Here is a 25566-nt window from a genome sequence, read left to right as displayed (position 1 = left end):
TTTCAATGCTGCCATCCCTCCTTTGAAAAAAATTTACTTAAAGACAGTTAATAAATAGAAACAAGAACACACAACCAAGACTCCGCAGGACACGCCCCCTCCTACCTCAACCCATCCCCAAGTCCTCTCCCTTACTCCACCCGCTTTCCCCTCCACTGCCACAATAACCTAGGCGACTGCCCTAAATGCAGATCAGTTGTGACTGAAATTGAACTAGCCCCCGTCGTACACGAGGCAGTACACAGCACGCTCCCAACAAATACACAAGTGACAAAAGTAGAGACAAGACATACTTCATAGACATTCTCTAGCAGAAAAATTTTCTTTCTTTTGTTTAGATAATCCAATACAGCACAATTCTCCAATAGATTGCAAATATGAAGGAGGGAACATTTTCACCATCTTACTTCAGATAATGGAGGCATTAAACTTAGACAACTTGACCTCGAGCAAATTACATGAAGATTTTAAACTTATTTTATTTGCCCCTTTAAAACACACAACTCGCACCTGTTTTGTAGAAGTCAAAGTATGTAAAAATAATCAAGACATGTATTACTTTATTATTAAACTTTTAGAAAACATAGACTTCGTACTGATGCAAATTTTATAAAAACACAGCACCATTTAAATTAGACATAAGACTTTTTAAAACTTGAAATGAGAGAGAGGGGGGGGGGGGGTTGGACATCAAGATCAGTGACATCTCATAATGAACTGTTGAACAATTTTAGACAGCCCTGAAGGGCCATGCCCTACCAAGCGATCGCTGTTCAGCCCGAAGGCCTGCAGATTATGAGGTAATGTGTGGTCTGCACGACGGATCCTCTCGGCCATTATTCTTGGCTTTCTAGTGCGGGGCCTCCATCTCACCGTCAGATAGCTCCTCAATTGTAATCACTTAGGCTGAATGGACCTCGAACCAGCCCTCAGATGCAGGTAAAAATCCCTGACCTGGCTGGAAATCAAACCTGGGGCTTCCGGGTAAGAGGCAGGCACGTTACCCTTACACCGCGGCGCTGGCTATTGGGTATTAACAAATTGCTGACCGGATGCTTGAGCTTGTCACATACCCCGTGGACCGGACATTTTTCTACTAAGCATACTAGGGTGCACTTGATTATAAAAATGTACATAAATATTAAACCAGTCCAGATTTTATCTTTAAAGTTGGTATGAGTACTCACCAATGCCCCTAGTAGTAGTGGATCTGCCTTTACAAAACCATCTTCAGCATCAATTACTAACACATCATTAATGTTTACATCGTTGTTGTCGTCAGAGTCACTTGAATAAATAAGCATAATAGGTAAATTACGGCGTGTAGAGGCTTGAATATCACTTCCACTATCACTCTTACATTCAGTTTCCACTAATTCATTATCACTATATCCATTTGAACAATCATCAGCATATAATTCTTCTAAAGTATTGTCGTCAGCTAACACCGTATTCCACGGGCGCTCAATCTTGTCATTGACTGAACCAGCTTTTCGTCTTAAGTCTGACACTAGACTCATCAGAGTGGGATATGTCGGACCCTACCCACTGACGCTAGGGTGTATGCAGGTGAACTTATCAGAAGCCCTTACAAGAGGCACAGTCTGATAACTGCATACGGGAGATAAATCTCCACACACATTCCCTCCATGGGAATTTAGAATTTTCCATTGACTGAACCGGCAGAAAGAAAGTTGATGTTTCAAAACTAAATCAAAGAATAAAAGAGGCCGTGAATAAAAGAAAAGTGGCAGATATACATCTACGATTTATTCTACTCAATGTGCAAGTCCGAAATAGTCACAGGAAGACCAAAAACAATGTCGTGAATAAAAAAGAGATTTCTCGGGGCCCGTCACCCACCGCTGGCGAGCATACTACGAAATTTCTCGGGGACCGTCACCCATGTGTTAAAGAGGCACTAATAGCTTGGTTGTTGTAGTATTTCACCAATGGTGGCAGCGCACATGAGGAGTATCTGCTGCCGCCTTCTTCATAAAGATGGAAATCGTGACTCAGCGAGTATGGAAAGATCCGGTCACCAGCCTAACTCCATTATGGTGTATACTATCTAAAAGGATCAGCATAGATCTTGATGCTGAACACGAGCCGAACTACCATAGTCCACATAAGAAAGAATCGTAGCAGAGTAGAAACGTAGTAGCAATGCATAGCTAGCCTTCCACGAAGTGACGCAGAGAAACTTAACCGTGTTAAGTCTCTTCATGCAGGTAACCTTCAACTGGTGAATGTGAGGCTACCAAATTAGTGAATTATCAAAATGGAGGCCCAGGAATCTACAGGTGTCTACCACTGGTAAGACACTGCTTCACAAGTGGAGCTCTGGTTCGGGATACACAAGCCAACACGTTGATAGAAGTACTGTATACAAGAGAGGTGAAAACCATGTTGTGGGGCCCATCTGTTGACGTGATTAATGGCTTGCTGTAGCAATTTCTCAGCTACCACCATCCTTCCGGATCTGTGATGTAGAGATAAATCATCTACATACAGCGATGGAATGACTGCAGGCCCAGCGGCAGCAACTATGCCATTGATGGTGATTGCAAACAGTATGACACTCAGTACAGATCCCTTTGGTACTCCATTTCCTTGAATGTGATATTGAGAAAATCCATTCTCTACTCAGACTCAAAAGAGCCGGAGGGACATGTAGTTCTCAATAAACGTTGGTAAATTTCCCCGAAATCTCTACTGGTGTAGGATGGAATCCTGTATCGCCAGGTAGTGTCGTAAGCCTTTTTCAGGTCAAAAACACTGCGGCTAGGTTTTCCTTCCAGAGAAAGGCCTCCTGAATGGCTCTCCAGTCTTGGGAGGTTCTCAAGGGTGGCTGGTCAGGTGAAGTGACTGAAGTGGTTCTTCACTTACATTATTTTCTAGGAATTGTTTATTAATTTTGTTTTCATCTTATTTCAAATTGACACAGAAATCCCTACTTGAAAATACCACCAAATCATAGAAGTGTTAGAGCATAACACTGTACTTCTTCCCCATCTCTTTCTCTCAGTAGCTCTACTCTATTATTCACAGGATTGTGGATTTGGTCCCACCCACACAAACATGTGGTGAGGGGAATCAGGCTACAAACTTGAAAGCTCTTTGTTTCGACCACTTCTTGAAAATTCACTACATGTGCTGTTAGGGTGGTTACCATGGTAACGAACATTGACCTCGCGTAGAGACAAGAGCTTCCCTTTGCCTATTCTCAAACGGAAACAGTCAGGCTTGAAGGGCACACATCCTGTTGTTGCCTCTCACTAGACGCTACACTCAGCCTTCACTATCAGTTGCATCTAGCTATTGCTTGGTGAGAAGAACAGGTTGGTTTCGTCAAGTTATCAGTAGCACTTATATTAGCGTTGTGTGCAGTTCTTGAAATTTCTACAGATGAATCCTGAAAATGATGTAGCGAGTAATTTTTTAGAGATGCCATTTCCTCATTTGCATGAGAATAAAAGAGATTTTTTGTTGTTTAATCGTCCTACTCCACATTTATCCATTAATGTTACAAAAGAGGAAATAATGGGAAGTGTACAGTCCTGTAAATTACATTTCAAAAGTAATTGGTATAGAGAGTATCCTTGGTTTTTGGCAGTATTTTCCTTAAGAAACTCTTCGGATGGGCCTGTCTTTTATTAGATGTGAAGAACATGTGGAATAGCAGTGGGTTTGGAAACTTTGTAAATTCAACTTGTACATTTCACATGGTGACTTAAGTGAGCATTTTAAGTGTATATTAGTTTTAAAAAATTGAAAGGAACTTAAATTCAGTTCGCTATTTATAGGGAATTTCTATCTGATCCAGTATAACAACCTAATTTCTTACAAGATATCACTGATAGATTTGCTAGTATGAAAGACAGGAGAATTTATCTAACCTATAAGAAATAAGGTGAGTTATATGTCATTACTCATAATCTGTAATGGCTATTGGCACTTCCCCTCTTTTATGTTACACAAGGCACCACTGGAGGGTCTTACAATTGAGAGGGTCTTATTTTCAACTAAATAAAGTATATCTTATTTATTTATTTATTTATTTATTTATTTATTTATTTATTTATTTATTTATTTATTTATTTATTTATTTATTCACGAAGCACAAGATACAGCTACACTGAGCAAATTTCACTTGCACTGTCAATCTTTACCAGACAATCTATAACAGTGGAGATATTCACATATTTAAATTTTTATTGCAAAGTCTATCAGCGGAGCACTGCTGATGTAGAAATATTGTTCAACTGCCATAGTAATAAAACTAATTGGTGATGGTCATTGATATGATTGTTTTTTATACCGTAAGCTGCAATACCACATGGTCATTAGCTACTGCTGATCAGAAAGACAATGAAAATAACTATCAAACTGAGAAGAAAAACATGAAGAAACAATCACTCGAAAAACAAGGAAAAGAAGAATGATAAAAAGATGGGGTTGAAAGCCTCGGCCTCGAATGCTCTAATATTGCTGCGCTGGAAGAAAAAATGTGACGGCCTACAATATCCCAAGCCTCAATAGCTTATCAACAATACGATTATACAGAAAGACTATTGTTCTTAGCTGACGTGTACTTCATATCATCTGCCGCCATTCATTTCAGCTAGATGGCATTACTCCTGCAATTACAGAAACTATCCTCTGAATGACGGGTCCACAACAACCAATGAACCTAAAAAGCTATACTCACTATAGGAATGAAAGAGAATTTCTACATGGAAGCACTGTATCATACAGGCACTTCAGTTTTGATAGGACTATATTACAATTTACCTACGTACAGCAAAGGCCTACACACAACAGAATAACTATCGAAAATGGTAAAGCTATGGCCACTTACCATATTTTACAGGTAAACATCCCATTATAATACTTACAATAACAAAGATTCATACCTGATAAGAATTTTTTCCACAGGCTTGCGTAAAAGGATGCAACAATTGATGTCTGACCATGTCCGTAAGACTGGAGAGTGGTTGTTTGCTGGAAGTGTATAGGAAGTGGGCTGTTTCACAACCGAAACTTTTCTTGGTAACGATTCCTTATTAGAAGGTCTCTGAGGGAATTTCAGATAGGCAATACGTTCTCTCAACTGGTGTACTACCTACAACAAGTACAAAAGATGGTTAAAAAAACAACAACAAACACATAATAACAGAAGTCATGGATAAAGGATCCAAACTTTAAAATTACCTGATGTCGTAGAGAACTTGGGGTGCCACCAAGGAAAGCAATGTTGATCACTACACATGGAGGCTTTGATGACACACGGATTATGTAAAATGAAGTAGGAGGTTTATCGTTGTCACTGCAAAACGATAGATATGGCATATTTCAATCAATTAAACAACAGCATGTACATTACTATCAATGACACCTCACCTAATCACAAATGAAATTTGGAAGGAATTCCCCAGGCAAGAAAATTAGATAAAGTAGAATAAGAGCACATATGCAAAATTAAATCAGAATTATTTTCAGGAATGATAGGAATGATCACAGTTCCATTGTAACTTGCATTCACATAATTTGTCCTAAATTTCACACTTCACACTGTCAACATTATGTTATTAACTTAGTAGCAAGAATAATACTTTGCAATACATTTTCAATTAGTACGAACATGCTGTGAACCTTCAAGAAGTATATACAGGGTCATTTTTTTATCTATTCAGGGGAATGCCACTCGCCTGGTGCGACTGCAACTATCGAGCTCATTATTGTTCCTATCAAATTAGTTGGATCATTTGAAATAGTTTCAGTGGACGCTCGACCATTAACATAATATTACTGGGGGGAAAGGTGATCACTTCTGGAAATGTTCTCACTATAGTATAGATTAGTAAAGATACCTGACAGTCACTTCACAAACAACCATGACTTTCTTTAAGTTGACTTTCCAACCATAAACAAAAACAAACTGTCATTACACCAAAGGTCCTTTCAGTAGCCTGGAGTTTACAGTTTACCTATAAATTTCAAAAATAATAAAGGTGTTCATTGATCCACGTATTCAATAAATACCACATAAATGTCCACATGGATAGTCACACCACACTTCAAAATGCCTTTTGAACCTCTTACAATTGCTTTGACTATTTCTACTCTGCCCACAAAAGGATGTACACTCATTCCTTCTGCCCACTGTTAGTAATCCAGAATCTTCTCACTTTCTTGTAAGACAGCGTTCAAAGCCTCCTTCTTGGCCAAGTTATGGACTAAGTATCTTGCACCACTTTTTCAGACCAGTCACAGGATTGAGGTTGCCCAGCTAGGCCCCAGGTTCTCGCTGTGGATGTGGCTGCCGACACGGCCGTTTGCCGCCAGCCGCCATTCAATTTCAGTCCAAACCAGGTAGCTAGGTAAGTTGCAGTCCAGTGGTATCTTGCACTAAATAAACGGATGAGTGAGATACCGTCCAGTCAGACTGCCTCCATTAGGACATTCGTCACATGATGGTGGTGCCAGATGGTAGTGCCCAAGGCACACAGTGTGCCTCCAAACTTGGCACTGTAGGTTGCCGTCGGAAGAAACGGGTCACTGCAGCCACTGTGACATAAACCAAACCGCAGCAGACAGGGGAATACTTGAGGCAAAATTATGCTGCTGGGCTCAAAGATCTTGCGTAGAGTCACTCAATGGGTGGCTTAATGATTATGCAGTAGGGCCCCCCTCCCACACCAGGGATATTAGGGCACCTAGCCCCGGGGTAAGCACAATCTATAATCCATTCATTTGACAAGATTATGGTGGGGGGTGAAAGGAAACTACAGGAGTTTACCCTAAGCCTGAAAGTTAGGGGAATAAATTCCAAGCAGTGACCCTAAACTAATACTAAATCCATTACACTAGAGCAGGGATGGCGAACCTATGCCACGCGTGTCAATAGGTGACACGCAAACACGATTTCGGTGGCACACCACATGCACATATTAAAATTTTTATGTACGTTTTGTACTATAAACTATACATATCTCGTGCATCGTATAGTCATAGTGTTTCAGGTTTAAGAAATAAAAACCGAAAATCTAAATTCTAGTTCCATTCGAACGTGCATTATGGCAACACTACAACACTGATAGGTCCGGAAGTCAAGTGAAATAAATGTCAGATGCGGCCGACGAGCCATTCGCTCACCCACATCAGTGAATGAGTGAAGTTTGGCTTGTGTGTGGTTGCCAGAATCGCGTAATTATTCTTAGTGAGTAACTGTTTATTGTTGTGAACTTTGTAAGATAAATAGTTGCCAAGAAATTATCCCAATTTCGAGATTTGGAGAAACTGTCGCACTTTACTTCAAAACCTCATATTGCACAAATGAGGGGTTTTTTACTGGTTCGATACTGATAGTTTAGAAGTATGGGTGAAAAATTTCGTACAACTTGATGAAGCATTAACGATAATCGAGTGTGCTGTTGATGGTGAATACTCTCTCCAGAAGCTGAAGAACTTAACACTTGAACAGTGGAAGGGCCTCCCACAAAAGTTTTCGCCCATGAAGAAACTTGCTACAGCGCTACTTACTTTGTTTGGGTCATCATACGTCACATGTATTTGGTATTTTACAATACAATATATTATGAAACATAATTTGGAATTAGGGATGGAAGTTGCTGGTGGTGGTGGTGAGTGGAGGCGAGAGTTGTATCCATTACAAACGAAAATAACAAGTTGCACAGTAGACAGTTGAAAATAATGATCCAGACCTAAAATGGCACACTAGTTGGAAAAGGTTCACCATCGCTGCACTAGAGGATACCTAAAGTATTTACCTACACAATTACTTACAACTATCTTACAACAAAACTTATTACCTTACAATAAACTCTTATAAATAGCTTACAACTAGATCTACATGGTCACAAACAATGGTATTTACCCCTCCCTACACGACTTAAGGTACCTTCACCTGGGAGAGGTGGACTCTGCTGATCCTTTTACTTTCCGGATCGCTCACCAATAATATCACCGGGGTAAGGAACTTTAAGATGGTGCAGGGACCTCAAAATCTGGGGGCCAACTTACTGATAACATGGTCCGCAGCACTACTGACTGGGTGTGTTTTAACAAACACCTGGTCACCCACAGACAGATGGTGCGGCCTTCGCCCGTGGTTGTAATTACGCTGGACCTTAGCGTAATAAACCTTTGAGTTCTTTCACGCACGGTGCCAATTAGCTCGGATCTTTTCTGGGCTGGCATCGTCAGGCAGAAGACCATTAAATGACCACAGATTAGATAGTGGAGAATTTGGAGTAAAAGCCAACATTAACGAAACAGGGGTTTGCTTACAGAAATGTAATCTACTAGTTACAAATACAATATGTTACAAATAAAATCCACTACAAACACTTTCCACTTCCAATATATTCTACACCTGTGTCAGTAGTAATGGTCCACCTTTCAATACTATAATATGTAATATTGTAAATTACATTAATTAATTAGGGACTAGTTTCGGCCGGGGCTGGCCATCTTCAACCTTCATGTAATACATCTAATAACTAAACAAATGTACATGCACACAATTGTTTAGTTATTAGATGTTTTACATTAAGGCTGAAGATGGCCAGCCTCGGCCGAAACTAGTTCCTAATTAATTAATGTACATATATACATATATATACATTATCATTATAGACTGTAATGCCTTTCAGCGTTCAGTCTGCAAGCCTCTGTGAATTTACTAAACGTCGCCACAATCCTCGATTTGCAACTAGTGTTGTGGCCTCATTTAGTTCTATACCTCTTATCTTTAAATCGTTGGAAACCGAGTCTAACCATCATCGTCTTGGTCTCCCTCTACTTCTCTTACCCTCCATAGCAAAGTCCATTATTCTCCTAGGTAACCTATCCTCCTCCATTCACCTCACATGACCCCACCACCGAAGCCGGTTTATGCGTACAGCTTCATCCATCGAGTTCATTCCTAAATTAGCCTTTTATCTCCTCATTCCGAGTACCCTCCTGCCATTGTTCCTACCTGTTTATACCAGCAATCATTCTTGCTACTTTCATGTCTGTTACTTCTAACTTATGAATAAGATATCCTGAGTCCACCCAGCTTTCGCTCCCGTAATTAATGTAATTTACAATATTACATATTATAGTATTGAAACGTGGACCGTTACTGCAATAATTTAATAATTATATTGTACTTACAATTCAATACGGATCAGAACCATGAAGTTTATACCCTATGACATGGGAAGATGTAAGGATGTGGCAGAGTGGCAAAAAGGGGCAGTCATGTTTGGCCGTGCCCATGGCCATACGGTGCGTGAAGTTGCTGGATTTGCTGGTGTTTCGCAGTGGACTGTTCAATGTGTCTACAAGCAGTCATGTACTACACGTGGCCACGAAATATGACGTCAGAATTGTGGTCGGAAGAAGATCCTGACTGAGATGGACCAGAGGAGCGTTTCACGCTTGTGAATCAAAATCACTTCCAAACCCGACAAGAATTGCTGCAGTCAGTGAACGAAGGTCCATCCCCACCTGTTAGAGAGAGAGAATTGGAACGGGAACTGCATGTAATGAACATTTGGGGTCGGTCACCTCGCAAGAGGCCATTGCTCGTACAGACATATAAAGCTGCGCGTCTTCAATGGGATATATATCATCGAACATGGACAGCAGCTGACTGGTGGAATGTGATGTGGTCTGACGAATCACGTTTTTGCCTGTATTGTAATGAAGCACGTTGTCGAGTGCACTGAAGGCCAAATGAAGCATTTCATCCTGGATGTGTGCAAGGTCAGGTTCAAGCCGGAGATGGGTCTATGATGTTTTGAGGGTGCTTTTCATATCATGGATTGGGCCTGCAAAGTTCATCGGGCTGGACACATATGTGACTGGTTTTATGAACACTCCCCCGCCATATTACATCTCGACTGGCCTGCAAAATCACCCGACTTGAACCCCATTGAAAATCTGTGGACATATTGGAACTGCAGGTAAAACACAGACATCAGCACCCCTGCAATTTGGTGGAACTGCAATATCAAATCCTCAGCGAGGGTCTTAACCTGGATGCGACATACCTGCACAACGTTGTGGACTCACTTCCTAACCAAATCGAGGTGCTTATCATGTCCAGAGGTGGAGTTACACGGTATTAAATGGTGCTTGTAATGATTTCTCCAGGGGTGACCAATTTTTTTATCCGACTGGGTCTAATTAACTGAAGAGCTGTTTATACAACAGAACAGTCCTGCCTACTGAATACATGACCGTATAGAGGATGAATAATAGTGCTAGAGCACAGCCCTGATGTACATGCACAGTGATATCGAAAAGTGTAGAAATTCTGGCAGGACTCTGGATGACACTAGTTGTTTTTTTTTTTTTTTTTTTGCTATTAGATTTACGCTGCACCGACACAGATAGGTCTTACGGCGCCAATAGGATAGGAAAGCCCTATGAGTTGGAAGGAAGCAGCCATGGCCTAATTAAGGTACAGCCCCAGCATTTGCCTGGTGTGAAAATGGGAAACCACGGAAAACCATCTTCAGGGCTGCTGACAGTAGTAAGACCAACCTACAGTATTGTAAGCCATAGTGTTAAGCACTGGAAATACTTAAGTTTTGTGTGAATTTGTACATGACAATGCTGGATTTAGAATGTTAAACTAGTAGTAATTCTTGTAATATTTTCTTTCAACGGATTTGCTTGTTTTACTTTTAGGTAGGTATAATGAAAGATGCCAAGCTGGTGGAAATGTTTTACATACATAATATTACTTCCTCCTTGAAGAAAACAAGGACTGGATCCCACTAGTACATACATGCTTCAGAATTTTTTTTGCCTCCTTATTGTGCAAGTTCTGAAATTTCTGAAGGCATTCTTTTCTTTTGATACCCTTCTCTAAGAAATAAAATATATCAACAAGGATCTCATCCACTTTAAGTGGTAATCTTCTAGCACCTTTTTTAGTTGCTAGATTAATCAGGTAGCAAATGCAACCTACAATGGCAATACCTGGTTGAATTTCCTTCAGAACTGCTAAAACCCCATTTTTGTGTCCTATCACAACAGTAGCATTGTCGGAGCAGAAGGCCACACAGTTTTCAATTGGTATATTATGAGAATTAACCTGTGACAACATCAGGTAACCTATGTTTCGCCCTGTTGAATCCCCGTCTAATGCTGGTATGGATAGCACAGTGCTCACTACTTTTTCCTGCGGAATGTCATAGTATGTAGCAACAATAGGACACAACTTGGCTGATGATGATGATGCTTGTTGTTTAAAGGGGCCTAACATCGAGGTCATCGGCCCCTAATGGTACGAAATGAAATAACAAAAAGTACAAATTCATCCACTGACCAGAATAAAATAAAAACTGTCGTGAAGAATGAGTGGATGGACATGAACCCAACAAAAAACAAACGAACAAACAAAAACAGTGGATCAGACTCAAAAAAAGATCGTAATAATAGTATTACTGACCAAGGGACCACTTATAAAGCATAATGATGCTTGATGTCTAAAGGGGTGCAAAATCCATGTCTAAGGCCCCATAGACTGGTACATGTCGCGAGTAAAATAGAACCATGATATTTGTCATGTTGGGGTACTAATCAAAAGTAGCGAAGACTCACAGTGTTCCACACAAGATGGTACTACTCACAAGTACTGTACTTCGTACAGGGAACGCAGACCTATGGTGTTTCTCACACAATGGCGCCACTCACAGCCAACGCAAACCGATGAGGCTAATCACGGGCGCCGGTATTCCCATGTGTTCCTCACATAGTGGGCACCAATCACAGGCAACGCAGACCGATGGTCGCTCATATAGCGGTACAACACACAGGCTACGCCCAGACCCGCGGTGTTGCTCACATGGGTACGAAGCACGGGTACTGGAAACCCCCAGGCCAGCCTCTTTACTGCTACGAATCACAAACCTATTTCGTACCTAATTAAGTGGTACTACTCGCAAGTACAGGCAACCCATGGTGTTCTCCGCAGGATGGTACGAATCAAAAGTAGTTTCATGGTTCTAATTCAATCATCCCTTGGTCGCCCCTTTTAACCGCCTCTTACAACAGGCAGGGGATACCGCGGGTGTGCTCTACATGTGCATCCCCCACCCGCAGGGGGTAGTGTGTTTGGTCCACGAGACGTATTTCATTTCCCACAAGTCTGCCGGCAAGGCGGTTAGGACCGCCCTATCCGCCACCTGGGACGCGCCACGTGGGAGTATCACCTCTCCCCCTGCAACGCTGGCGTGGACACAACTTGGCATTCGTATCATTGCTTCCATCCATTGCCAAAGAAAATGGCCCATTCTGAAGGCACTTAATAACTTCAGATGATGCATTTTTTTGCCATTTTATTTACAATGCATGTCATTTTCGCACGACCACAGCTATATTTCTTTGAGACTTCTGATGCGAGAAACTTCATCTTAAATAAAGCACCAGGATGATCAGCCACACTTAAGTGCACATTGTGTTCCACTGAAAAGGAAGTAAACAGACACTCGGCCCTAATTAAGTTACTGTCAACGTTTCCAGACTTGGCAAAAAAGGTGTTGATTTTCTTGTTATCTTCCTTTGATTTAACATAACTTACGTGTTTACTGCGCTTCACATGATTACTTAAATTGTTTCTTCCAGCATGTGCAATATTGAGATCACACCCACATACCATGCAAAAGGCAAATTTCTCCCCCTTTCTTGATTTTATTATGCAGAGAAAATCAACAGAACATGATTCTTTAAATGTTTGGAAGTACTGTTTCTCGTTGGATTTATTCATGAATCCTACAATACCAATATAGCGTATGAAAATTTTCGAGAACAAATGTCTCGATATCTACTGAAACATCGAAATGAACCTGGATCACTGAATGTCACATAAAATTATAACATAAACACTCAAGGCAGTCAAACAATTCAATAAAACATGTCCAAGCACATTAAGTCTTAAACCATAAAATGAACACAACGCAAAACCTCGTGGACAAAGAATATGCACATGGTAAAAAAACACACACGCATGTGGAACTAATGTCCAAAGAATACAGCAAACTGCGCAGCATGAATTATAACACAAAAACTCAAACACTTCATTACTATATGTCATAACCTTAAAAGGCCAAAACATTCAAGGAATGCCAACTTTGTGAACAAAGAACAACACTCACGTGGTCAAAACATATGGGTTAAATCACAACAAGCGAATGGAGCGGAACCAAGAATTTGTGGAGCAGAGCCTGTCGACACCTAAGATTCATATGGAAGAACTCTTATCCCGGCCTTAAACTTAATTTCTATGATGACACAAACATCACATGGTTAAAAGTACCAATCACATCAAAGAATGAGTTATCGACTATCGTGGACTTATAATACCAATATAAATGGTCCGTTATTGGACATTATAAATTTTCCAGCTAACTCATTCCTGGTTGCCAGCGTTTCACCCCGGTGTGCTAAGTTGGGCTCATCAGTTGGTAAATAGCACACCCACCAAAACACATGGCTAATGCATACCGTGGAGGCCACCACGCAGGCTACCTGGAGCCACTGGCAGTGCTAATGCACTATGAGAGACTTTGTCTCATTACCAAAAATCGATGCCTGCCTGGACTTGCCTTTGACCCACACAAATAATCGACTGTACAGAAGTGGGGTGATTATTGAATGTTAACGTTTCAAATTTTTGTCCGTGAAGTCGTAAAATGACACCGTCCATCCATAAAACTGTAAAATGCTGCAATTTTCGTAAATTTTACGGACAAACTGTAAAAGTTGGCAGGTATGGCATGTGAAGTGTAGTATCCTTGACCCACTCAGGAAAGTTTTCTAAGAGCCATGTTATCAGTAGGTGTTCTGCAAGATGATTAGCCACGTAAACGTCAGGATTTCACCGTAATGTTTGCACAGATATGGAATACAGAGTACTCATTCAAATGTGAAGACACATAAAATCAGTAGCTGTGTCAAGTTGTTGTTTCCACTTGCAAAAATTGTTATAAACTCAACAAAAATTTTCTTAATCAGTGTCATGTATTTGTATATATTTTGACTTAGATTATTTGTAAATAAACTTCATCAATTCTAGACCATAGTCCGACTACCTTTTGTAGAGTAATTTTCCCTTTCCTCGTCCGTATTATGTTATATATGTTCCCCAAATTCTAGGCCTTTATTTTAATCACAGAGGCCTGATCACACCTGATATCCACACACTAGTTCAGAGTATTATCAGAATTTGGTACCAATAAGGGGACAATATATCTGTGCATTACTTGCATATCTTAGTAAGAAAGGAAAACCCATACATACATGTGTGAACGAGTGTAATATCAATACAAAAACTTCCTTTCCAAAAATGTTGTTCTAAAAATTGCAGCGAGGGGATTATTCAACAGTGGAGATTAAGTGTGTATATATGACTGTTGCACCAATCTATTTAGTATATTGCTACCTGGAACATGTTTGAAAACATCATCATACACCATGTAATATTTGCGATACACAAAAAGAATTTCAGGCAAAGACCAATTACCATTCAACCAGATCAGCAAAATTAAATATAAGGAAGTCTCAGCACAGTTGGTAAACATTAAAAATAACTCTACAAACTTTTTATGTACTACATATTCTTCATACTTACCCAGAAATAAACTTCACATAAGTTTGATTATCAATGAGTACAAATGTACTCCAGTCCTTAAGAAGTGAATAAAGAGCAGCTGCTGCCTGCCGGCACTGAACCACTTGAAAGCGGCCGTTGTTGTTTGGCAGGTGGAGATAGCGTGGAAGAGGATGGTCATGCTGAAGAATTAGACCAATGCGATGAGTATGAAGCCATTTCTGCCACACACCGGGGTCGAGTGAGCATACAGATCGCCAAAACGAAGCAAACTGGGGACTGGTCAAGTCGCTGGTAAAAAAAAAAAATTATTGTATTCATGCAGTAAACTTTCATTAAATGAACAAAAATATTAGCATGTATAAGCATTAAAACTGAAGTATACTACTCACACATGCAAGTTTGTCTCACCAACATTTATGCAACACTATAAGATGATATGATAAACAAAGGTTTATTCAGATTTCTATCAATTCTATCAAACCTGAGGAAGACAAACTGAGTCTCATATATACAATTGAGACACCTCTCAAATGTCAAAGTAGGCGCACAACATAATGAGAAGGTACTGATTGTTATAATCAGCGATTCAGTGGCACAGGAACAGAGTCTGAAACCTATCTGGAAATGCGGAACGCAGTCTGAAAATTATTCCCATTTAAATTGACTGAAGTTTCTTTGTTTTATAATATTTTAATGTTTTAAATATCCCACATTATTTCAAAATGCAACAGTGAACTTCCATATTTAATCACTACTGCCAACTGTATATCTACTTACACTGCACTTCATCAATCTCTGGAATGTGTGATATTAAATATAACTTCAAACTTCCAACTGTGGCAGAACTTGATAATAGTAGGATACTAAGTAATTTCAGCGCACAGGATTTTTACCCATCGGAGAACTTGCATCATCTCTACAAACACCAATCAATTTTTTTTGCTAAAAATTAATGTGAGGTCATTAGAATATACGAAGGGGTATCTTTCTTCTTACTTCTTTTGCTACCACTTTTTCCCACACCCGTGGGGTCAAACGGCGTAGCACATTTGGATTTAACCCTGTTTTACGGCCGGCTGCCCTTCCTGACGTTAACCCTATACGAAGGGATGTAATCACGATTGCGTGTTTCTTTGGTGGTTGGTAGTGTGGTATGTTGTCTGAATATGATGAGAAGAGTGTTGGGACAGACCATATACTCAGTCCCCAAGCCAGAAGAATTAATCAGAAGCGATTAAAATCCCCAATCTGGCCGGGAATCAAATCTAGGACCCTCTGAACCGAAGGCCAGTATGCTGACCATTCAGCCAACAAGATACGAAGGGGTATCGTCAATTTCTAATTATCACCCAGACGTTATGGTATACTGTACTGATGAAATTCTGTCAGTGGACCTTGAGTGCATGATGCTTAGAAAATCAGCTCATTGTGTCCTTTCTTTCTTTTACAGTTAGTACCAGAAGTGACTGAAGTGTAAGATGGAGAAGAACGAGGCTTGTGGCATGATAAAGTTCCTGCATTTGAAGGGAAATAGTGCCCAGGAAATTCAAGACGACATGATGGCAGTCTATGGAAATTATTGCCCATCTTATGACACTACTGTGAGGTGGAAAAGAAATTTCCAAACTGGTCACACGTCCCTTACAGATGAGCCAAAACCTGGAAGACCATTACTGAAGGATGATGTGGCCGCAGTGAGGAAAGTGGAGTGTTAAATCTTGAAAGACAGACGATCAACCATCCAAATGATCATGAATGAAACTCCTCTCAGCTATGGTAGTGTATGGAAAATTATTCATGACGAACTGTACATGTCTAAGATGTCTGCAAGATCGGTTCCAAGTTTGCTAACCCCTTTCCAGAAAGAAACACGGCGTGACCTTTCACAACATCTGTTGGAACAGGATGAAAAAGACTTTTTTGATCGTCTGGTAACCATGGATGAATGTTGGATCTACCAATATGAACCAGACACCAATACCATGAGCAAGGAGTGGAAGCATGCCGATTCCCCTCTCCCCAAAAAGACAAAGGTGCAAAAGTCAGCAGGGAAGGTCATATTCTCAGTATTTTTTGGATTGTCATGGAATCATCCTCACAGATTACCTTGAAAAGCGTAAAACCATTACTGGTGCATAATACAGCAATATTCTGGACAAGCTGCAAAACTATCAGATTCAGAAACGCAGTGGTATGGTCTCCAGAAGTGTTCGTCTCCTAGCTGACAATGCACCAGCTCACTCCTCTCAGGTTGCAATTGAGAAAACAAGGGCATGTGGCTTTGAAGTCGCACCAAGTGAGTTTTCCTTATTCCCAGAAATGAAAAATCTGTTACAGGGTCGCCGATTTGACAACACAGATGACGTCATTCGGGAAGTGGAAGAGTGGTTTAAGGCGCAATCTGCAGACTTCTACAATAACAGTATTCGGAAGGTCAAGAAATGCTGGGGAAAATGCATAAATGTGGATGGTGACTACGTAGAGAAGAGTTAACAACTAAAAATCACAACAAACTTTCTGTAATTTTTTTTAAAGGAGATAATTAATATGATATCCCCTCTCAATCACTTAAGAAAGGAATTCACTATACTCTCAGAAGGAGCAGAGTCCAATTATAGCAATTTAAAGAAAAATATTATTGGTTCGTCACCACTGAAAGATGCACGGATATGTACTATTAAAAGTATTTTTGATGATATTGTTGTCAATTCATCTATAATAACTGACACTTTAGAATCAGCTGCAACTATTTCTTTGTATAATTTTTGCTTTTTGCATTTCCGAACCAATACAATTAATCACACTAGTGGCTGATGTACGACTCTGGAGGCCTATACCCATAGCTAGTCCACTGGCTACTTGTAGATCTATTACATCAGGGTATTTGTTATATGAAATGCAGTTTTTTGCTATACTGTATGCTGTTTGAAAAAACTTATTTGCATACTGTTTATTGAGTTGTTGAACCAATTAGATCTTGTAATGCTGCTTCTCTGAAAAGTTAACTTATCTAAGATTGTTCTGTGTGTCTTGGCTTTTCATGATCAAATATTTTCTTCCTCAGTGATGTTTGCAGTTCCCCTTCTTTGCTTCCACAATACGTAAGCTCAGTGTTTGCCCATTCTTTTGAAATATAGAGCTCCAATTCATTTTCAACACTGAAATCTACTCTACTCACATTCGCCTAATTTCATCGTGTCTGCCCTTTTCTTCTTGGCGGCTTTGCCTCCAAACACTACAGCAACTGTAGCATTTCTGTCAGCTGATTGCTTCATCAAACTTCCGATGATATCATCAATGTCGTATCTACAAGTTCGACAAGCTTTCAGCATATTCTTTCACCCCTCTGCATGTGTGTGTGTGTCATAACCTCTCCACCCCGCCTCTTCTCTCCAACTCGTATATATACGGACTCGAACTGCTATCGTGTGGATACAATGTCCAGCCTGTTGGAGAGGGAGGATTACTACATTCCTGGTGTATGTCTCAGTGTTATGTTTGAGTACCAGGATTATTGTCATGAGAATGGAAGCACGATGTATGTACAATTTAAATCAATTAATCGTCCCTAAGGAAATACTATTTTGATCCGCTCTGGAAGCCAATGTTTTTATCACTTATAATACCTCGTCCATGCTTACCATGGTCCCTTATGGAAATAGTAATTAAATCTGGACTAAAAATTTATGTTATGCTTCATGATGGACATATATCCAAGACATGTTGAATCTATTCAATTACTTAACCTAAAATTGTGACGTGAACTGTTCTGCTCCTTGGATGATGAACTGAGTAACTAAAAACTAGCTTCAACACAGATTTTTCTTTGCTTCTCCCTGTGTTTTGGAATATTTGGACTTTCCTAACTATTTTCTTTAGTCATCCTGTTTCTTCTCTTTTTCTGATGTTGTTTCTATTTGATGTTAACTTTCCTTGGGTACTCCTTGAATTCTAGAAATAGCAATTTGATATTAATTCTGTATATTAATTTATATACAGTTGTCCCCTTCTACACATTTGTAAAGAATGATATGGTTGGGAAGTCTTAATTAATATTGTACATTGTATTGGGTCTCATGATGGGCGCTGATCGTCCAGTACTCCATTTGTTTGGTAACTACATTCCATATTTGTAAAGTGATATCACTGTATATCTCCCGTTTTGTTTTACTCTCATATGCTGTTTACTCGGCTCCTACTTGCTGAGGTTATTTGATTGGAGAATACTGTATTTCTCCAAATCCAAGACAAAGTTTTTTCCACAGAATTTCATGTGAAAAATCACAGGTCGTCTTGCATTTGTGACATAAAGTAATGAACACCATTGGCAGCTACCGCAGTAACCACGTTGCTTACCTTCACCCTCTGCGTGCGCACATAAAACTAGACTTTCAACGTCCCCGTCTTTATTATACATCACTAGCCGTGGCAGTCGATTGTACAATGCCTCTGCGTAATGTCACTGGTTCTCAGAAAATAGTGAAGACAGGACGACATTCTACTAGCCTCTACAAAAACGTTTCTCAAATCCGCAGAATAGCATCAAAACATTAGGCCTAGTCTCTTGAGCTAATTGCAAGGTCGACCATAATGTACCGTACTTCCGAGCCCCAGCTGCATAGGAAATATAATTTGAATTGTAATAGCAAGGATGTGACCCTCAGAATTCTTAGCAAGGCCACAGTTACTCAATGACGGAGTTATAATGTGTCTACTGTACCTGATGCTTAGTAAAGTAATAGTTTTAGAGTTAGCAGAAATATTTTCGCAATGGATCATCGTATTGCAGAAACTCATGGAACAGGTGTTGCCAGCAAATTTTCAATGGGTTCTCGTCGATATTGTGATGTCAATTTTTAAGTTAGCGGTAATTAAACACGCAGAAATAAAGAATAATTGTGCAGCCGCAAGAAAATACGGCATAACTAAAGCCAATGTTCAGCATTAGCATGAAGCCAAAGATAGCTTAAAAAATGCGTACTGCACAAAAAATGCATTCAGCAGCACGAGACACTTTACAGAAGTCGAAGATGAAATTGTGAGGTATATGCATGAAAAATGCAAGGTTGGAATGGCCATAACACGAGATGTGTTACAAATGCAGGCTCACGAATAGGAATTCCCTGATCTTTCAAAGGCAGTATCAGATATCTCTAATGAAAATGATTAAGGAAGTAGGCAGGATTTAGATGATACTTGTGTGTGTTTATTTTATTTCTGAAATTAAATTTGAAATTTGTTATAAATAAAATTATGATTTCACAAAGCAGTTCTTAAACTGGATTTAATTTTTTTGGAGGAAAAAATGGAGGTTGTCTTGCAATCAGGGTCATCTTGGATTCAGAGAAATATGGTATATATTATACCCGAGCTATTATAATGTTGTTCTTGCTATTTGCGATCTTGCTCACCCTTGTATCCTGGGTTTGTTTCTCCCTTCCCCTTATCCTTTACAAGTATTTATGAAAATAACTTTATATACTGAATTTATATTTCTATACCATCCATATTGGACGTCTACTTACCAGCTGTCTTTACACAAGCTTCCACTCTTTTTCTAGCTTTCTATTTTTTTTATTATTATTTTTTTGCTAGTGGCTTTACGTCGCACAAACACAGATAGGTCTTATGGTGATGATGGGATAGGAAAGGGCTAGGAGTTGGAAGTGGCTGTTTCCTTGATTAAGGTACAGCCCCAGCATTTGCCTGGTGTGAAAATGGGAAAAGCTTTATATTATAATCTTTATTTTACGTACTATCTTTGTAACATTGGCCCTTATTTGGCATTACCTACAATTGACTACTACCTGTATTTGAGCATTTTCATGTCACTATCACGTGCCAATGATCACATGTAGATATTTAATCAAGCCACCAACATGAAACATCACAATTGGTAGCAGTACATTACCGCTATTGTTACTAATAGTAACAAAGCATAAAAACACCTGAAGAAATTTTCAGTTCCTTTGAACAGCTCTTTCATAGAGTAGAATTGAGTTGCTATAAACTCAGTGTCTGGAGTGAACGCATTTTCAATGTTTGCAACAGTGTTCCGCCATTTGTCTTAGACACGGTCATTTAAGGAAGCAGGAAATCATGAAGGACATACCCGCCCTGTTCAGGCACCAGACGTGGAGGAAAATGGGATTAACACTGTGGAAGGTGACCGCCGTTTCAGTACCAGGCAGTGGTTTCCTCCTAGCGGGTGGTACTGTTCCTTATGGTAAGCCAGACGACCGTGTGGAACATTCTCCATTACAATTACCCTTATCACTTAAAGCATGTATAATAACTAATAACGGCTTACTAGCGACAGACTTTCTACATTGGTAGCGTTTTTTTCACTGGTTTATTCACCAAGCAACCAAGATTCCGGGATTTGTGGCATCCATCCTATTCACAGATGAAGCCACCTTTACGCGGAGTGGTATCTTCAACTTTCATAACAGTCATCTGTGGGATTGTATGCAGAACCCCCCATGGTTTGGTGCCAGCGAATCATCAGCAGCGGTTCAGCCAGAATGTATGGGTCGGGATAATTGACGACCGTGTTTTGGGACCAGTCTTCCTTCCATGTTGCCTAACAGGCTGGAACTATTGGCGTTTCTTGCGGGTGACTTTGCCTCCCCTGCTGGAAGACGTACCATTGATGATTCGCTGGGTTGTGTGGCTGCTACATGATGGTGCTCAAATCCACTTCGCCATGAACGTCCGGACGCATCTCAATCATGTCTTTCCTGGTCGATGGATCGAACGAGGAGGTCCAGTTGCATGGCCTGCTCGTTCACCAGATCTCAACCTGTGTTATTTCTGGTTATGGGGCCATCTCAGAAGTATTGTGTATGCAGAGCCCATTCCAGATGAGGAGACGCTGGAGCGGTGTATTCATCTGCCTTTGACACTGTTCGGATGCAGCCTGGCTGATGTGAACGTGTGAGACAGAACATGCTACGGCGCGTACACGCATGCGTGGAGGCACATGGAAACCATTTTCAACACATACTGTAACTGTGGCTGCATGGCACAGCACGTATTACACCGCCGTCTCTGTAACAAAGGATGATTGAATAAATGGTTCCCAACAAGCAAACCATGTATTTCCAGACATACGTTCAATAGATCTTTTCACCGGGCGAGTTGGCCGTGCACGTAGAGGCGCGCGGCTGTGAGCTTGCATCCGGGAGATAGTAGGTTCGAATCCCACTATCGGCAGCCCTGAAGATGGTTTTCCGTGGTTTCCCATTTTCACACCAGGCAAATGCTGGCGCTGTACCTTAATTAAGGCCACGGCCGCTTCCTTCCAACTCATAGGCCTTTCCTATCCCATCGTCGCCAAAAGACCTATCTGTGTCGGTGCGACGTAAAGCCCCTAGCAAAAAAAAAAAGATCTTTTCAGTTCCATCAGTCCCTAGAGTTTGTACACGGTGGAAAAATTCAACCTGTATAATACATTGAACTCAACTTATTTTATCGCTAACACTTTTGAATCTTATATTTTAGTTTCATGTCACATACACCACACAAAATGCATGTTGTCATCTCTCCTTCATTTTTATTTGAAGTTCAGCCCTTTTTGTAATGTCTGTTGCCTTTGGTCCTTCATATTGCTTCTTCACATTCGTTTTTTTTTGTTTTTTTGTTTTTGTTTTTTTTTTTTTTTTTTTCTTTACGTCGCAGCGACACAGATAGGTCTTATGGTGACGATGGGATAGGAAAGGCCTAGGAGTTGGAAGGAAGCGGCCATGGCCTTAATTAAGGTACAGCCCCAGCATTTGCCTGGTGTGAAAATGGGAAACCACGGAAAACCATTTTCAGGGCTGCCAAAAGTGGGGTTCAAACCTACTATCTCCCGAATACTGGATACTGGCCGCACTTAAGCGACTGCAGCTATCGAGCTCGGTATCGTTCTTATCAAATTAGTTGGATCATTTGAAATGGTTTCAGTAATCATAAAGAATGAATGACCTGTATCGATGTGGTAAACAATTCTAGTGGAAACTAAGGTAATTATTCCATGCTGGGCACATCTACAACTTGTAATGTTCTTCTATCTCCCGTTTTGTTTTACTTTCAAATGCTGTTTACTCGGCTCCTACTTGCTGAGGTGATTTGATTGGAGAATACCGTATTTCTCCGAATCCATGAATTAATTTGACTCTATCAAGCCCACGCCCATGAAGACCAGATTGTATCTGGATTGTATCCTTGTTATATGGGCAATCCTTTAATACAACTCGTGATTATCTGATAACGAAACACTGCTATATGCTATATGTTTAGGTGAATTCTACTGTATACTTTACCATTTTTCCTGCTTCTAACACAACTTAGATTGTGACTTGGAGTTCGAACTGAAGCTTATGAATTATATCACCCAACTCAGATTTCCATTTATCCAACAACTTCATTCAGATTACCACAGGTCGTAACTATTCCATTGAATGTCTCTTTTTCTTATTAAAACAAATATTGAACCAACATCGTGAAACAGACTCACATTCCAGACATCACTTCCAAGGTGTAAGCGGGATCAATACTCACTCTATCTGCCGCTTGAGGAAATCCACACCAATAGTTTTCTTCTACTCCTTGGTGAAGGTGCCTTTGCAGTACCGTTGGATCATGCTGGACTTGCCTACGGCACCATTCCCCACAATCACAACCTTCATGGCGACCTCCAACTCCTCTTCCCTCATGGCGCCATTAGCAACTGATCTACTGCTTAATCAGTCATCACTCCTGACATGAAGAAAAAGCGGCAAAAGACATTTTCAACCGTTGTTTGATAAGATGATCCTTAAATCCTCCTCACAAAATATTCACTAATAACTATTACCACCACTGTCTTACAGGTTCACTAAATAACTTGTAAACACTCGTGAATACACAAACCCACTGCACAAGAGACGCACGTCCACACTCGCAAGGAACAGCACGAACTGAAGGCAGACAAGAAGACACATTTGTTCTTCATTTGAAGTCTTTTTCCCTTCAAGTTGTATTTTATAAAGATCTGAAGTGAGAATTTCACCATGGTTTGTATATTTCTTTTGAACAACCAGCTTCCTCACTGTTTCACAAGTAGCAGATACTGTTTCCTTCACAATTTTCCTCATGAGAATGAAAAAAGTGGTAAATTAGTAAATATATATATTTTTTCGTTGCTTTACATCGCACCGACACAGATAGGTCTTATGGCAATGATGGGACAGGAAAAGGCTAGGAGTGGGAAGGAAGCGGCCATGGCCTTTACTGAGGTACAGCCCCCAGCATTTGCCTGGTGTGAAAATGGGAAACCACGGAAAACCAACTTCAGAGTTGCCGACAGTGGCGTTATCTCACGAATACTGGATACTGGCTCAAATGGGTTCTAAATTGTTAATGTTGAAAGCCTACTTCGTGGACTTTGACTTTGCACGTGAACGAAAGCTTATTTTCGTTTCTATCATTCTGTAGGGCTATGTAATTGTATTTCGTTTGTGGACTGTGAATTTAAAAAGACTGTACGTTTGAAACTGTACTGTAGTTGTTTCCTCTACCGTGTTTAGCTGTCTCGTAAAATTGTGCCCTAGCAACTGAACAATTCTTTTACGAACAGTATCACGTTATTTTGTAAAGAACAGTGCTTACTTTTTTTCCCTCAAAGGCTGTGTCTATCACTCCGCGTGAAAACAGTGTTAATACCTCCTATCATAAACTGTGCCAATCTTCATTTCATTCAAGGACTATGTCAAATCCCCTCATAAAACTGTCAAAAATTACGCCTCAGTGATAACCTTGCCTCAGAGAAAATTACGACGTAACAGAACTTGGACTGTCATAAACTGTTTCTTTACATTCCTATAGAGCGTTCCAACCTTAAATTGCAGTACAGCGTAGATGGAGCGCGCTGTTGCGAAATCGACACGTGAAGATCACGCTCGAGTGTGACCCAAACAGGGCGTCACAGTTCCACATTTTTCGTTTGTAATTTTGTAATTTTAAGTTCATTCATTCATAAATTAATATTTGTAGGATGGTAAAATAAATACAACATACCTTAATCACTGGCGTTGCTCTCACACTTTGGACGTACACCTTCTAACATTTCTGCAAGGCCTGATGTTCCCGCTTTGGATGAAACGGGTTCGAGAGGTGAACTTGAGGATGATCCGGACGATGAAGAAAGTCGTATTAAAAACTTTTCACCGTCGACATCGTCCTGTAATTCGTCTGCTTTCCACAAAACTCTTTCATTTTTCTTTAATTCGTTCACGTAATTTACCCAATTGTCTTATGTTTTTATGGCATAAACATTTTAGTTCAGCATTTGGAACAAAACCATGTTCATTACCCGCGTGGACTAAGGCAGATCACGGTCCTCAGCTTTTCGGTGGCCTAAGTCCCGAACTCACCCCTTCAAAAGCGGGCTGCCGTGCACTTTTCACTGTCGTATCCTTCTATTCTCTTGTCACTGTCTGCCCAATATTTACCCACGATTCATCTGTGTAAATTATAGCTTTATTTTGTGCCCTCAAACGTTTTATCTCCCTGAGATATCTGTGCCTCCAATTAATAATTTCATCGGTTTCAGTGAAAGCTGCTTTATCACCCCGTCTTAAATAACGGAAGCCTATATCACGTAAGAAGCGATACAACGTAGTTTTGGAAAATCGTGGCAAAGAAGCAAAGAATCTTCTCCATTTACGCGACTCAAAATCACGTTCAATGTCGGTGGTATGTTAGCAAATAAAAGAGTGAACCGCCCGACGCATCCACTTCTAACAATTTCATCATATTTAATTTTTCTGTCGTCCTTCTCACTTTTTTTTTTTTTGAGAGTTCGCAAAGGACCATGTGTGTGTTCCTTCCTTATAGCATAGATTGTTCTTTCGGAACAACCTGTAGCTTTAGCTGTTTCACTGATTGCGCTGCTCAAATTCATAGTC

The 25566-nt window shown here is 40.2% G+C and overlaps 1 protein-coding gene across 1 annotated transcript in view; it reads right to left on the bottom strand.

Annotated features, from left to right (window-relative positions):
* The window catches only part of LOC136863623 (KICSTOR complex protein SZT2), an 874751-nt gene that overhangs the window by 657429 nt on the left and 191756 nt on the right, over positions 1 to 25566 (bottom strand). The window contains 3 exon segments of the mRNA XM_068226020.1: positions 4917 to 5125; positions 5215 to 5329; positions 14654 to 14923. Of these exon segments, the coding sequence (XP_068082121.1) occupies positions 4917 to 5125; positions 5215 to 5329; positions 14654 to 14923 (594 nt within the window).

Source organism: Anabrus simplex, chromosome 2 (genome assembly GCF_040414725.1).
Source record: "Anabrus simplex isolate iqAnaSimp1 chromosome 2, ASM4041472v1, whole genome shotgun sequence".
Classification (NCBI taxonomy): Eukaryota; Metazoa; Arthropoda; class Insecta; order Orthoptera; family Tettigoniidae; genus Anabrus; species Anabrus simplex.
This window is presented reverse-complemented; position numbering and strand designations above follow the sequence as displayed.